We start from the raw sequence: 16,444 nt of genomic DNA, 5'->3' as shown, positions 1-16,444 counted from the left end.
GCATTACTTCCTTGGCATAGAAGTTGTGCAATCAGCTAATGGGACCTTTATTTCTCAAAAGAAGTATGTGCAAGATATTTTGGACAGGTTTCAAATGAAGGATTGCAATCCTGTAAGCACTCCAACTGAGTTTGGCTTGAAGCTAAACAAAGATCATGAAGGGAAGAAGGTGGACAGCACACTTTACAAGAAAGTTGTTGGCAGTTTGATGTATTTAACTGCAACAAGACCAGACATAATGTATTCTGTGAGCTTAATAAGTAGATATATGGAGAATCCAACAGATATGCATTTGTTAGCTGCTAAGAGAATCCTTCGTTACTTGCAAGGAACTAGAGATTTTGGGCTATTCTACAAGAAGGGTGAAAAGTTAGAACTATTCGGGTTTACTGACAGTGATTATGCAGGAGATCAAGATGATAGAAGGAGCACTTCGGGCTATGTTTTTATATTGGGCACAGGGGCTATTTCATGGTCTTCTAAGAAGCAACAAATTGTCACCTTGTCAACTACATAAGTTGAATTTACTGCAGCAACAGCTTGTGCTTGTTGCTGTCTGGTTGAGAAGAATTCTTGAAGAGCTCCAGTTCAAGCAAGTGGAAGCTACTACAGTTTTTTGTGATAACAGCTCAACAATCAAAATCTCTAAGAATCCTGTGCTACACGGAAGAAGCAAGCATATTGATGTAAAATATTATTTTTTAAGAGATCTCAGTAATGATGGAACAATCAAACTGGTTTATTGTCGAAGTGAAGACCAAGTTGCAGATATACAGACCAAGCCTCTCAAGTTGGCTACATTTGTGAAGTTGCGTGGTCTACTTGGAGTTTGTTCACGTGCTGCTCTAAAGGAGGACTTTGCATAGGGTTAATTTTTTTTTTAAACTGATATCTGCAAATTTCAGTTTAAGGGAGGGTGTTAATATTTAAATATTTTATTTCATATTTATTAATATTCATTGAAAGTTCTAGTTGTTGGTGGGTTAGACCGAGTCTTAGGAATTTGTTATTTGGTTTGTAGTTGAGAAAGTGCCTTAGTTGTGATGCTATTTTGTAGGAATCGTGGTTAGTGTGTTCTGATGTAAAGCCTATTTATAGGCCCTTCTTTTTATCAATTAAATGTTAGACAGAGCTTTCTCTTTCAACAAGTCTCTATTGTTTTTTCTTCACTTTGTACCAGTGCACTTTTTGCTTTTTCTCTACTCTGTATCAAAGGTACTACAATGTGTCAACTTTTTCTTTTTTATTCTTTTGTTATAAATATTCAGTTAATATATAAAATTTGGGTCCAAAAACAGGGGGTGGGGCCTAACAAATATCTCACCACATCAAATCCAGTGCAAATGGGAAAAATAAAATAAAAAATAAAGAGAAACGATACCAATAAGTCGGTTCGGACCCATGTTCATTCACTTATAAGGCTAAAAGAAACGTTTTGTAATGAAACCCAATTGGTGGAGTAGGGTATTGTGGTTGTAATCCATCTCGATAGTCATCATCTAGGACTGTTATATTGGTTTCAAAGGATAACAAATGATTTTCTAAGGCATATAACAACTTATTTTCTAAGCTCTCACCACCTAAAAGCTGTATTTTTATTTTTTTATGTCGGGAATCTCTCCAGGGCCCTTCGGACCCATCTCTGCAGAATAAACTCCAGTTCGTGCACCGCACCCTTAGATATTTTCCTAACCACCCAAAAGCTGTATTACTTTTGTAAATACGTTTAATTCGCTTTTGATAAGCAAAATATTTCGACTTTGTGCTTTGCAATTGGGAGAGCTTCAGCCTTGGCACTTTGCAATTAAGCACGCTTATACTGATCACACTACGGGTGAGGCGACAACTGGACTACTACATGCATCTTCAGCAAAAGAAAACACATCCCCTGTATAAATATTTGGACTATGTCTATTTTTTTTTTAATGGTTGGGAGGTTTTTTTTACTGCATGGGCAGGAGAGAGATTATTTATCTGAAGTTGCCTTTATATGTAAAAATAAGTTGATTAAGGCGATAAGATTGGAGAATCATACACACTCTTTGGGCTAATCCATCCTCCATACTCGTCTTCCAGTGTTTGAGGAAGATCATTGTGGTGTAAGGTAACATGTGGTTGTATTCCTGCTTAATCATTAAATGAAGAGTCTTAGAAATACTAATTTTCTTCTACTAATATAAATTTTCATTTTTGAAAAAGAAAATCACTAAAATCATATGTATATGATGGAAATTGGCTGTAACCATGACTGATTAGTTCATTGATGAGATTGTTGTAATACCGTAAACCCTTTGGATTGACAGTTCCTCTTCCATCTGAAAGAAAGAACATTCACAATCAGTTCTTGCATGCATGGTTAACAGTATTGATGAGTAGATGACAGTAGTTGCATTCGTGATCATACTTGGTAAAAGCCTCGACCAAGATATGGAAAACCTGTAAGCTTCTAACCCTGTATCCCCCATAAGCTGGACATCCTCCTGAAATAATTAAATTTGTTGTAAGCATTTTCATAATTGGTAATATATATATACATGTAATGTTTTGGGAAGTATTTATTTTAAGATATGGATTCCCTAGAGCGTTTTATAAAACTTCTTGTGGGCGAGATAGAAACATAAAATGAGTTTCACTACATTTCTTATTGCACGTTTGAGGTATGGTTTGGATATTGAGATGAGATAAGATAATTTTAGAAGAAATTTGAAAGTTGAATAAAATATTGTTAGAATATTATTATTATTTTGAGATTTGAAAAAGTTGAATTGTTTATTATATTTTGTGTGTAAATTTAGAAAAGTTGTAATGATGAGATAAGATGAGATGAGATGAAACACTTTCACTATCCAAACAGGCCGGGCCGTCTCCCGATTAGCACTAAATGCCCAATACACGTGATGTGAGACCCACTTTTGTGTTCATCTCTCTCTCTAGATTCTAGGGTTTTATACATGTTTTGGTAAAGATGGTCTTGAACCCCAGTTCTCTACTTTTTCATCTACAATGAAAAAAATTTCCCAACTTCTTCCCAAAAATACAAAACTCATCATCTCAACTTACTTCACTTTTCCATTATAAGTATATTTTTTTATCAGTACTTTTCCATTATAAGTTCATTATTTATTATTTAGTATAAAAAGCATATCAATGTAAAAAGAAAAAAAAAATAGAGGCAGCCTCAAAATCCCAGCGACCACCAACGGCAGATCTAGAAATTGATCTTTGGGGGCAAATTACTGTTAAAAATATAAAAATGTTTGTATACAATGACAGATGTAGGTTGTAATATATAAAAAATATAAAATAAAAAAAATATAATTTGAAGTATAAAAAATATTATCAGTATATCTATCAATTAGAGATTTATGATGTACAAAACTAAAGCTAGATAAGAGTTTCTCTTTTTTAACAAAAAAAAATATATATATCTATCATTAACTTGAAGAAAAATGTAAGAAGGAACGTGAAAATAAAAGCTGCGTAAAAGAGATAAAGAGTATCAGAAGATAAAGAAAACGTTTGAAGGTGGCCCAAAGAATAATAGACGTACACAATCAATAAGTTTGAAGCAGTCATTTTGAAAAAACAATATCTACTTTTTTTTTTTTAAATGAATTTCCACATGACTTGCACACGCTAAACTTAGTTTGGATTGAAAGGGAGCTTTCAACTTATCTCATCTCAGTTTATTTCATTATTATAATATTCATAAATTTTTACATAAAATAAAATAAAAAATTCAACTTTTTCAAATCTGAAAACAATAATAATATTAAAAAATAATATTCTAATAATATTTATTTAACTTTTAACTTTCATCTCAACTAATCTCGTCTCAAATACTCACTATCCAAACCTAACCTAAAACTATATTTAGAATTTTCAAGAAACGCTAAGATAATTATTTGACCTCATATATGTGATCGGTATTTAAAGGAAAGAAAAAACTAGTAAGCAGGGTCGAAACTAGTAAGAGGCTCCAAAATTTTCAGAATTGGACGATAATTATATTTTGAAAGGCATTTTTTTATAAGGTAGACTATGTAAAAGTTAGTATTTCACCCCTAATTTTGTTTTGTTTTGTAACATGGCCCCCAAAACCAGGTTTTCTGTTTCCACCCTTCTTGTAAGAAAGGGTAATTTTGTAGACGGGTGGCTGTATTTCGGGACCCAAATTATAAGAATATTTCATCTTTTTTTTTTCTTTTTTCTTTCTTTTTTTCTATACAATTCTTTTAACCCCATTACATGCTGTGTCTTGTTGAAGTCCCTGCCCCAAGCAAGCAGTCAACAATGATTGCTTGCTTCTCAACCTCCAGCGCCCAACTGTCTATTGAATACATATTAAATGCATTCATACGGTAATGCGATATACATTCGCTTATAAATTGAAGCTCCATGCAAGAGCTTCAGACACACCTAAAAAAGAGTAGAGAAAAGAGAGAGCCTGGAGAGCTCTGTGAGAAAAGAAGAGAGTTGAGTTGAGTGGAGTGTAATCCTCCTCCTCTGTAATATTTTCTTGTGTACCACTATTCAATAGTGAAACTCCTTTCTGTGGATGTAGGCAGTTGCCGAACCACGTCAAATTCTTGGTGTCACTGAGTGCGTAGAGTGTACTCTTTTATTACTGCTTTTATCCCTTTCGCTGTGTTGATTTCCCCAACAAGTGGTATCAGAGCGATTGTTGGGAAGAGTTTTTTTTTACAAAAAAACTCATTTTTAGTGTGTAGCTCAGTTTTTAAATTTGAGCATACCACTGTGTTCGTCTCATCGAGACAAGAAAAACAGTGAAAACCAGAGGCCAGAAGGACGTCACACGCTCTTCCACACGCCGTCTGAAGATCGGAGAGTGAGCCCACTCTCGACACGCGCCGTACGCGCCCAGGAGAGGCACGAGCGCGTGAAACCCACTCTCGACACGCGCTCCTGCGAGAGTCTTGCGCGTGAAGTCCACGCGCACTTGAATCAAGGAGGCGCGTTAGATACACGCGCCTACGCGTTCCACGCGCTCCAGTGAGGTTTTGGCGCTTGAAGAACAAGCGCCTACGCGCTGTTAGTCGCGCCACGTGCTGCATGCGCGACAGTGTTCCTGTTTTGGTTCTTTTGCTCATTCCTTGTGCTATCTGAGTCCGATTTTGACGAAATAAGACTCGTTTCTAACAAAATCAAGCGTTCCAGACACAACGGTGCTGTCTGTTTTTCGATATTCCACTTCAAAGATCCTATACTTGCATTTTTTATTTAGAATCAGTCTAAATCCATAGAGGATTCAGCATCAGGCGCCATGATAAAGCTGACTGCCTCAAACTACAGTCTTTGGAGGCCTCGGATGGAGGATCTATTGAACTGTAAAGATCTGTCTGACCCTTTGGAAGATGAAGGGAAGAAGCCAGATGAAGTTATGGATCAAGTGTGGAGAAAGGTGCACAAGAAGACTATCGGTCAGATTAGACAATGAATTGACCATAGTGTTTTTCACCACGTGGCCCAGGAGACAGATGCATATAGCCTCTGGAAAAAGTTGCAGGATATGTATCAAGCTAAGATTGCTCGAAACAAGGCCCTCTTGATGAGACGGCTTGTTAACTTGAAGTTGAAGAGCGACACCTCTGTTGCCGAGCACACTAGCGAGTTTCAAAACCTAGTTAACCAGCTCGGATCCGTCAACCTGAATCTTGGCGATGAAGAACAAGCCCTGCTACTTCTCAGTTCGTTACCAGATAGTTGGGAGACGCTGGTGGTCTCCCTCAGTAACTCTACTCCAGATGGCAAACTTACCATGACGATGGTTAAGGATGTCCTGTTTAATGAGGAGGCCAGACGAAAAGAGACAAGCATGAATCAAACTCATGTCCTTGTCACCGAGAGTAGAGAAAGGCCTCGAGGTGATGATAGAGGGAGAAGTGGAGGCAGAAACAGAGGGAAGTCTCACCCACGTGAAAGGTCCAGCAGTAGCAGGAACCAGCAGACGGGTAACATGAAATGTTACCATTGTGGTAAAGAAGGCCACATAAGGAAAAATTGCAGCAAGTTTTTAAGGGAGCAAGGTCAAAGCAGTAAGCTGAAGAAAGAAGATGGTGAAACCCTTGTCACTCTTTCGGGAGATGTGGCAATACTCTCCACCAGTGACGAGACGTGTCTGCACGTTGCAAGCCATGATGTTGAGTGGGTGGTAGACACAGCAGCATCATACCATGCCACTTCCCATAGTAAATTTTTCACTACGTACAAAGCAGGAGACTTTGGTACGGTAAGGATGGGGAACGCCAGTTCCTCGAAGATCGTGGGAGTTGGCGAAGTGCAGATAAAAATCAACGTTGGTTGTACCATGGTGTTGAAAAATGTTTGACACATTCCTGACCTTCGCCTCAACCTGATTTCGGGAACAGCCCCTGATCGACAGGGCTATGACAACTACTTCAGCAATGGCACTTGGAAGCTGTCACAAGGTGCCATGGTTGTCGCCCGAGGACATATTTGAGGTACGTTGTACAAGACCCATGTGAAGATTGATACTGATAGCCTCAATGCAGCGGAAGACGAGGCATCACCGAATCTGTGGCACAAGAGACTCGGACACATGGGTGAGAAAGGGTTGGATACGCTTGTGAAGAAGGCACTCATCAAGGTTGCCAAAGGAATAGCGTTAAACCCTTGTGAGTACTGTTTGTTTGGCAAACAATACAGAGTCTCGTTCAATTCCTCTACGAAGAGAAGATCAGAGTTGTTGAGTCTGGTACACTCTGATGTATGTGGTCCCATGGAAGAAGAGTTATTGGGAGGAAACAGATATTTCGTGACATTCATTGATGATGCTTCACAAAAGGTCTGGGTATATGTTTTGAAGTCAAAGGATCAGGTCTTCGAGCACTTCAAGAATTTCCACACCCTAGTGGAAAGAGAGACGGGAAAGAAGTTGAAGTGCCTGCGAACGGACAATGGAGAAGAATATGTTTTCAAAAGGCTCGCTACATACTGCGCTGATCGCGGTATTCGACATGAGAAGACGGTCCCATATACCCCTCAGTACAATGGTGTAGCCGAAAGAATGAATCGGACCATCATTGAAAGAACAAGATGCATGCTCAGTATGGCTAAGTTACCAAAGCCATTCTAGGGTGAAGCTGTTCGTGCTGTCTGTTACCTGATCAACAGATCACCTTCTGCACCACTGGAATTTGAAGTTCTTGAGAAGGTTTGGTCTGGAAAAGATGTCTGTTCTCTCACCTGAGAGTGTTTGGGTGCAAAGCCTTTGCACACTTATCCAAGGAGCTGAGACAGAAGCTCGATGTCAAGTCAACTCCATGTATCTTTGTTGGATATGGAGATGAAGAATTCGGATACAAATTATGGGATCCAGCGACAAAGAGAATTGTCAGAAGTAGAGACGTTGTATTCCATGAAAACCAGCATATAGGAACTGAAGCTTCCTCGATGTCAGTAGAGCTTAGTTCCTATACACATCCTGCACCATTACAGTTTGCCACAGATAATGAGAATATGCAGGATCGAGATCCAGAAGCAGAAGAAGAAGTTCAGGGTGTCGAGCAGGGGGAGCAAGAACCCTCTCCACCAGCAGCTGGTGTACCACCACAAGGGTTAGATGGTGATGAACCTCCTTTGGTTGATGAAACTCAACTAAGAATCGGCAAGAGGCCGCCTACTGATTCCGTCGATGAGATATCCAGAATCAGACTATATTCTACTTACTGATGAGGGGGAGCCGGAGAGCTTCCAGGAAGTTCAAACTCATGCTGATAGAAGCCTATGGGTGCAGGCAATGCAAGAAGAGATGAGTTTTTTGCAAAAAAATCAGACCTATGAGTTGGTGAAACTTCCTGAAGGAAAGAAAGCTCTAAAGAGCAAATGGGTGCTCAAACTGAAGAAAGATGGCCAAAGAAAGCTGATAAAGCACAAGGCCAGATTGGTTGTCAAAGGATTCCAACAGAAGAAGGGAATCGACTTTGACGAAATATTTTTCCCGGTGGTGAAAATGATGTCAATCCGAGTCATACTCGGATTGGTAGCCAGCTTGAATTTGGAACTCGAACAGATGGATGTGAAGACAGCCTTTCTCCATAGAGATTTGGAGGAGGAAATCTATATGGAGCAACCAGAAGGGTTTGAAGCTCCAGGGAAAGATCACTTAGTCTGCAAGCTAAAGAAGAGTCTCTATGGCCTCAAGCAAGCACCGAGGCAATGGTACAAGAAGTTCGACTCATTCATGATGAGTCATGGTTACAAGAGACTTGTTGCAGATCAGTGTATCTATGTTCAAAGGTTCCAGAATGACAAGTTTGTCATACTCCTTCTTTATGTTGATGATATGTTAATCGTTGGTGAGGATAGGTCCAAGATTAACAAACTAAAGAAGGAACTATCCAAGTCCTTTGACATGAATGACTTAGGCCCAACACAGCAACTTTTGGGCATGAAGATTGTTCGTGATAGGAATGTCAAAAGGGTGTGGCTATCACAACAAAAATATGTTGAATGGGTCATCAGACGTTTCAACATGGGAGATGCTAAGCCAGTCAATACTCCACTTGCTAACCACTTCAAGTTGAGCAAGAGCGCGTGTCCTTCTTTAAAGAAAGAGATTGAAGAAATGGAAGTAATTCCCTACTCTTCAGCAGTAGGAAGCCTGATGTATGCAATGGTTTGTATCAGACCAGATATTGCTCATGCTGTAGGCATGGTGAGCAGATTCCTTTCAAATCCAGGAAAGGATCATTGGGAAGCAGTCAAGTAGATTCTCAGGTACCTAAAAGGTACATCGAAGATGTGCTTGTGTTTTGGGGGAGCTAAACCAGTTTTAGAAGGCTATACAGATTCAGATATAGCAGGAGATCTGGATAGCAGGAAATCTACTTCAGGATTTCTCTTCACTTTTACAGGAGGAGCTGTCTCTTGGCAGTCTAAATTGCAGAAGTGTGTTGCTTTATCTACAACTGAGGCAGAGTACATTGCCGCAGCAAAAGCTGGAAAAGAGATGTTGTGGATGAAGTGTTTTCTCCAAGAACTAGGGGTTAGTCAAGAAGACTACAAGGTACATTGTGATAGTCAAAGTACTCTAGATTTGAGCAAGAACTCAATGTACCATTCCCGCACTAAGCATATTGATATCCACTATCATTGGATACGCGAAGCGATGGAACAACAGCTGTTGAAGCTTGTGAAGATCCATACGAAAGAGAATCCAGCGGACATGCTAACAAAAGTGGTTACAAGTGAGAAGCTTGAGCTATGCAGAGACATAGCTGGGATGGATAGCATCTAGGTAAATGGGCATGGAGGGGGAGAATTGTTGAAGTCCCTGCCCCAAGCAAGCAGTCAACAATGACTGCTTGCTTCTCAACCTCCAGCGCCCAACTGTCTATTGAATGCATATTAAATGCGTTCATACGATAATGCGATATACATTCACTTATAAATTGAAGCTCCATGCGAGAGCTTCAGATACACCCAAGAAAGAGAAGAGAAAAGAGAGAGAGTCTGGAGAGCTCTGAGAGAAAAGAAGAGAGTTGAGTTGAGTGGAGTGTGATCCTCCTCCTCTGTAATATTTTCTTGTGTATCACTATTTAATGGTGAAGCTCTTTTCTGTGGATGTAGGCAGTTGCCGAACCACGTCAAATTCTTGGTGTCACTGAGTGCGTAGAGTGTACTATTTTATTACAGCTTTTATCCCTTCCGCTGTGTTGATTTCCCCAACATGTCTCCAGTGGCTCCATGCATATTCGCTGAAATGAGTTGGGCAATTAAATCGATCCTAATTATTATTCTTGAATAATGAAATTTTTGATTAAGTTGTTCCGATCGAAACCGATTTCCATTTTTTTAAAAAATAAAATAAAGAAAAACTGACCTGCTTGGGCGAAAGTATCCCATATGCTAGGAGTCCTCCCATCCTCGTTTGCAGCACGTTCAACCTTTTGCAAAAGATTAAACGAAAAGAGTTGTTAGAAGAAGTGAGAGAAATCATACAATTATTTTGGAGGAATAGATGCCTTTGATCGTTCATTACAATTACTAAAGCATAATCAAAACAAAAAGCGTTAAACAATCAGAAGATACGGAAAAAAGAAAAAAGAAAAAAAATGGTGAAAGGGTAACCTGATAAGCAGAGGTCGAAGCCCCAAACATGAAACCAGGAGGAAAGTCATCTCTACTAAATTTATCAATACTTAAAACCAGTACTGCTAGATTCGTCAGCAAAACTACTACTAGCCTCAACATTTTGAAGCTTGCTCCAGTACTACTACTGTTCAGTCATTCATAACCATAAAAACGAAAAGGGAAAGAGAGGAGCTTTTAACCATGGCCTCACAATAATTAACTCTAATTCTCCAACCAAGAGGATTCCCATTCGGGTTGCATATATATCTTCTATCCCTATAATTTAAGGAAAATTAGAAGGTTTTGAACAAAAATCCCTCCCCTTCGTAATTCCTATTTTACGAATAGGGTCTACGGTCAGTACAGAAATTTTTCATATTAAAAAAATAATTGTACATCTTCATTATTGCTCCCAAATCCCATTTGATTTTTCCTTCATTCCGCGTCTTCTTCTTTCTCGGTTGGCCCCTCACTCGTAATGCAACACCAACGATTGCAGCCTCTCCATCGACAATTTTTATAAGTCTTTTATATCATATGTTTCTCTTTTCCCTCATTTTCTTCTATTTTTCTTTTCCTATTTTTCTCATTCACTGTTTCTCTCTCCCCCTTTTTCTTCTTCCCTACACCATGATTAAGTTTGTGAGAGATGTTTGCCTTCAACTCTTTCTGCATTGGCGATCTCTTCAGATTAGGATTTCTTTGACTCTTTCATCTTCACTGATCTATACTTTCACTTTCTTTAACTCTTTCATCCTCGCTAAGACTGTTTGGCTGCCGAGAAAGTTGAGATGCTTTCACACAGTTTTTTTTTTTTTTTAATTTGTCTCTCTCATGTTTTACCATTTTGTGACTTTTTGAGAATTTGGTGCATTGGGTTTTTAGTTTTGAGGAGAATTTGGTGGAGTTTATGGTTACGGAATGGATATTTCTAGTGGAATTCGGATATTTCTCTCGATTACGTTGAAGATTTTGGGCTTTGGTTGAGGAATTGCAAATCATTTTTTTTGCCACGATGGGTTTTGACTGTGTTGGGTGAATTTATTGCAGTGTGGGTCCTTTGTAGTGTTCTGTGTTGGTTGTGTTGGGTAATTTGTTCTGTGTTAGCTGTGTTGGGTAATTTGTTCTGTGTTGTTGGGGGTAGTGTTTCGTATCTTTTGGGGGAGGGGCTGTTATTAGGTTGTGATGATGGTGTTATAGTTCGGGTTAATTCACAAATGTTAATGAGACCCCATCAATATGGCGTGGTAATCCTCACCCGGATGATCATATTGCAGTTTGTGGTACTTTTCACAAAAGGCAATTGGGGTTCTGGAGGGGTTTTGAAGCCATTCGATCCTTGCTTATGCATGTTGTCAATATTTCCATTATTCTGAACCTCATTTATTTATACATTCGATATAAATGCACTAGATGAGAATGCTCGTATTTAGCATTATTGTGATTTGCATGCTGTTTGGTTATTGTTTTGTGTGAATATGTGAATTGGTCAGTTTTATTGCATTGCTCTGTGCTGTGTCATTGCTTTGTGTTATGTTGTGATAGAAAAGTAATGTGTAAATTAAACCCCCTTGGCTATTATGATGTCACCATTCGGTTCCTAAGTCGACGATGGAAAAACCTCAAACTTCATAATTATGTGTCTAACATTTCAATTCATTTTTATTTATGGATGCACAAGACCCTGGACATATGTACTTCACAACCTCTTAAGTCAAGATCCTCAACTAGACCTCACTTACGATGGGCAAAGTGGAAACTCTCCTATGAGAGTTGATGACTCTCCACCCTTACTCCATAACAATCATATCGGCGTTAGAAAATCAATTAGGGGTGCAAACTTCACCCTTGAAGAAGACAAGTTACTTGTCTCCGCATGGCTTAATTGTAACCTTGATGATGTCTAAGAAACAGACCAAAAACACTCCTGACTTTGGGAAATTTTTTTTGAAAACTTCCAATTTAAAGAAACCACAAATGGCCGAACCATAAAGTCTTTAATACATCAATTGTCGGTTATTCAAAAGGCGACAAACAAATTTTGGACGAAACTAGCCCAGGTTGAAGGGTTGAATCAAAGTGGCATGACTGAACAAAACAAAGTAAAATATCTATACTCTTACTTGTTTTACGAATAATTAATTTCTTTGTACATTGGTTTAACATAAAAAATTTTGTTTACATGCAAGTTTGATAAGGCCAAGGTTATGTATAATCGCTAGAGAAATGCTCATTCCAGTTCGAGAATTGTTGACACCTGTTGAAGGACCAACCTAAATAGATTTAGCATTCCACAAAGAATGATCCAAAGTGAAGGAAGACGATGTCCTCGTCCCCGACCCCGACTCGATGTTCGGGTGCTGCAGTAGATTCAATTTTTGATCTCGAGGCGGATAATGTGATAGATAATGACGTGATCGAATTGGACCGACCAATGGGAAGGAAAGCTGAGAAAGGAAAACGAGAGGCCCAAGGCCAGCATTCAAAGGAAATTGTTGTGCTCAACAAGCTGAAGTATAAGCTTTTGGAGGGGTCACGTGCTCAGGAGAAAGAATATGACAAGGAAAAAGAGGTAAATAAAATCCATCTCTAGGAAGAAAAACTGAGGTTGGAGGTCGAGAAGATGGAAAATGATAAGGAAAAAGAGATAAATAAAATCTGTCAAGAGGATGAAAGACTGAGGTTGGAGGTAGAGAAACTATAGCTCACCAAGAAGGAAGCGAATCAGCGCATTATGATGATGGATGTGAGTGCCATGCCAGGACTGCAGAGGGAAATCACGGTGAGACGCAATACTGCAGCACATTTGGATTGATTAAATTTTTCTGTAAAAAATTTATTTTTTTATCTTCTGTTTCAGACAATGATGGATGAAAATATTATTGATACTAAGACAGTTTAATTTTTATTTGGATTGTGTAAATTGATATTTTGAAATCAATAAGGAAATTCGTCATTACAATTTCAGAAACTATTACAGATTACCTCAAATATAGTCACTACTAACATGAAGGAAATACGAATGGAGATTTAATTAACTCAAATATAGTTTATACTAACATGAAAGAAATACTAATGGAAATTTGATTAACTCAAATATAGTCACTACTAACATGAAGGAAATACCAATCAATTATGCGACATGTCTGCTGTTGGGAATATAGTAGCCATTGATATTCAATTAGATATGCTTAGAACTGATGATGTGCCGAGCTATCTCCAATATGATGATGAAGCTGGATGAAGTCTGTAAGCTCAGTTGTAGGGGTGGGCACCGATTCCGACGGAGTCGGAGTTGTCATTTCCGACCTCCGACTCTGACAAAAGTCAGAGCCGAATTTCCCCTCCGACTCTAACTCTGAACCTAGTCGGAGTCCGATTCCGATCGGAGGTCGGAGCTCCGACCTCCGATAGGAACTCCGACTGAAGTTCGGAGGGAGTTCCGAAAGGAGGTCGGAGCTCTGACTCCGAACAAAATTTTCGAACTCAATTTCGGAAATTTTGTTCTTTTTTTATTATTATTTAAATTTTATTGTTCAATTTCATTTCAGATAGTGAGCAACATATATTTTTTTTTAAAAGTGAACAATCTACAAATATTTGGTTTATTCAAGAGTTTTCAATAATTTAAATATTCGTTCTGATTTTGTTACTGAATTTTGATTATATCTTTAATTTGTTTTATGTCCGCCTGAAATTTAACATTAAAAGTGCTCATGACTCATGAGTTGAAAATTACACAAATTTAAAATTTTATAAAAAAGAATGATGGTACGAATTTCTATAATTCGATTAATTTCAGTTGGATAATAAATTCTAAACGTTTGAGAAAAGATGGATAAGTACTAATAGAAATTATAGAATAAAGAGTACTTATCTCACGTCTTTGCTCGGGATATAACTACATAAATATAACTATATAAATAGTTTAAAAAGTAAATAACATGTATAATGTAACCATAAGTTATAACAGTCTCATTTATAACGTAATAACAATATGACTCAATCTTGAAATATAACTACATAAAAATTAAATACGGATTTCACTCAAATACTTTTTGTTCCATTGGTCATGCCTAAAATGAAGATAGAAAGTAGCAATCAATAGATGAAAAAAAATTGATAATAAAAAATTAAATACGGTAAAAGAATAATTTGATTCTTACCAAGAAAGGAGGTTCTCTCAACTCCATCCCAACTCTCAAGTAGCGTCCGTTCCAGACTCTCAATCATCGGTAATTATGTTAGGGTTCACAATTAGATCTATAAAATCATAAAAAGTAGAAGTTAGAAACATTAAAAATAATTAAATCATCATTTAAAAGCATATAAACTTACCCGATTCAAGCCTATAGCTCTCGGCATCAACGCCAACGGTATCTAGTCCAATAGGCGTTTCACTTATCCAATTCTGTGTGCAAACGAGGGCCTCCATGGTTGACGGTGACAATGAACTCCGATAAGCATCCAACATGCGACCTCCAGTGCTAAATGCCGACTCTGAGGCAACCGTAGTGATAGGAATGGCTAGCACATCTCGAGCCACACGGGAAAGGACTGGATACTTGGTGGAATTTACTTTCCACAAGTTAATAATTGAAATACATCACTAGGTGCCTCGACAGCTTCCATAAAATATCGTTCAACCTCAGATATACAATGCATAATATTCTTTGTTGACATGAGTTGATGATACTGCCGTATTATACGATTGCCTCTAACCCCTACAGATGGGTTAGTATCACCTGAGGAAACTGTCAATCCTGTCGGCCTCAAATGTGAGGAGCTACCAACTGCGAATGAAGGCTGAGCACTAGTACTGTAGTGATGATATAAGTCATCAACATCACTTTTTAGCAATCTAATAAACTCTGCAGCCTTCACTGCCCCGAGGACGGAATTTACCCAAAATTCTAGAACGGTCAACTTAACTCGGGGGTCAAGGATCACAGCCACAAATAGCAATCTATTTATCTTCTCAATATTCTCCCAATATTTATCATATTTGATCTTCATCCTCGTAGCCATAGAAGATAACAATCCAGCAGAGTCAGTACAACTATTTTCCAACTGGAAGTGAAGCTCTGAGAGCTCGCTGAAAAACGAGTTCGCAGTCGTATATTTGGATCCAGATAGCCGCATGGTTATCTCATAAAATGTTCTTAAAAATTTAACAAAATAACTCACACTGGTCCAATCATGTGCGTCCGGCGCACTGAGCCCCTGTCCTGCTGGCTCCAACAAAGCATACCTCAGGCCCCCATCCTCGACCTCCATCCGCTCGAATGCTTTTTGGTACTTCTGTGCCACATCCAACATCATGTATGTAGAATTCCATCGAGTTGGAACGTCCAAGCACAGCATACTAGAACATTCAATCTTCAGATCTTTTGCTATTGCCTTAAACTTGGCAAGCCTTTGAGGGGAACCCCTCACATATCGTACAATGTTGCAGACTCGGGTTATGGAATCATGAACCTATTTTAATCCCTCAACAACTATGAGGTTAATGATATGAGCATAACATCGAACGTGAATAAACTCGTGGGCCCGAATGACATCATCTCTCACCGTCGTGTTCCGTTCAAACCAATCAATTGCTATTTCATTCGCACTGGCATTGTCAACTGTAATACACAGCACTTTTCGAATTCTCCAGTCCTTTAAACAATCATCCATCTTCGCCCTAATGGATGCACCTTTATGATCCACAATTTCTTTAAAACCAATAATTTTTTATGCAAAATCCACTCACTATCAATGTAGTGTGCTGTGATACACATGTAGCAGACGTTCTGTATGGAAGTCCATGTGTCAGTCGTAAAAGACACTCTCTGGCCAGTGGTAATAAACATCTTCCTCATCTCCTCCTTGTCCTTCGCATGCCTCTTCATACAATCTCGCATCACTGTATACCGTGATGGAATGAGAAATCGTGGCTCAACAAAATTTAGAAACTTTCGAAAGCCTCTTTTCTCGACTGTGGTAAATGGCATCTCATCAGTAATTATCATCTCTGCAAGCATGTCCCTCAACATCTTCTCACTGTATTGAGGGATGACCAATTTCTTAGTCTGTGTACCATCAGTGGCTGTAGAAGTTTGGTAACTGAGGTTGGTCTGATCAGTGGCTTGCAATCCCTTCTCTATCTTATATCGTTGACAACCATTTAGATGTGCTATTAACACACTGGTACCTTGCTTCTTTGAATAGCATCCACAAAGTGATCCACAGTAATGGCATCTTGCTACTGGGTTCGCAATTTCACCAGGAATTTTGGTGAAATACTCCCATGTCCACGACCTCTTTTTAGAAGGTTGTGGTGGTT

General features: G+C 38.7%; 1 protein-coding gene and 2 long non-coding RNA genes across 6 annotated transcripts in view; 1 reads left to right on the top strand and 2 right to left on the bottom strand.

Moving 5' to 3' along the window:
* The window catches only part of LOC121248878, a 17,210-nt gene extending 4,331 nt beyond the window's left edge, over positions 1-12,879 (top strand). The window contains exon 3 of the long non-coding RNA XR_005937536.1: positions 12,689-12,879. This is a non-coding gene — a long non-coding RNA (uncharacterized LOC121248878). The remainder of the gene's footprint in view (positions 1-12,688) is intronic.
* Positions 1-16,444, bottom strand: part of LOC121248832 (beta-glucosidase 11-like) — a 45,231-nt gene that overhangs the window by 7,193 nt on the left and 21,594 nt on the right. For 3 of the 4 annotated variants that reach the window (XM_041147456.1, XM_041147431.1, XM_041147461.1), the window contains 3 exons: positions 2,405-2,480; positions 2,244-2,315; positions 2,036-2,123 (listed from right to left, as the gene is read on the bottom strand). The exons of the other annotated variant lie outside the window; for it this stretch is intronic. In XM_041147456.1, the coding sequence (XP_041003390.1) occupies positions 2,036-2,123; positions 2,244-2,315; positions 2,405-2,480 (236 nt within the window). The remainder of the gene's footprint in view (positions 1-2,035; positions 2,124-2,243; positions 2,316-2,404; positions 2,481-16,444) is intronic. 4 annotated transcript variants of the gene reach the window in all.
* On the bottom strand, positions 9,714-10,332 carry LOC121248885. Its single transcript, XR_005937537.1, has 3 exons — positions 10,114-10,332; positions 9,866-9,929; positions 9,714-9,740 (listed from the first exon to the last, which is right to left on the bottom strand). It is a non-coding gene; the product is annotated as an uncharacterized LOC121248885 (long non-coding RNA).

Source organism: Juglans microcarpa x Juglans regia, chromosome 1D, assembly GCF_004785595.1.
Source record: "Juglans microcarpa x Juglans regia isolate MS1-56 chromosome 1D, Jm3101_v1.0, whole genome shotgun sequence".
Classification (NCBI taxonomy): Eukaryota; Viridiplantae; Streptophyta; class Magnoliopsida; order Fagales; family Juglandaceae; genus Juglans; species Juglans microcarpa x Juglans regia.
Note: the sequence above shows the minus strand (reverse complement) of the source record. Positions and strands in the feature narration are given on the sequence as shown.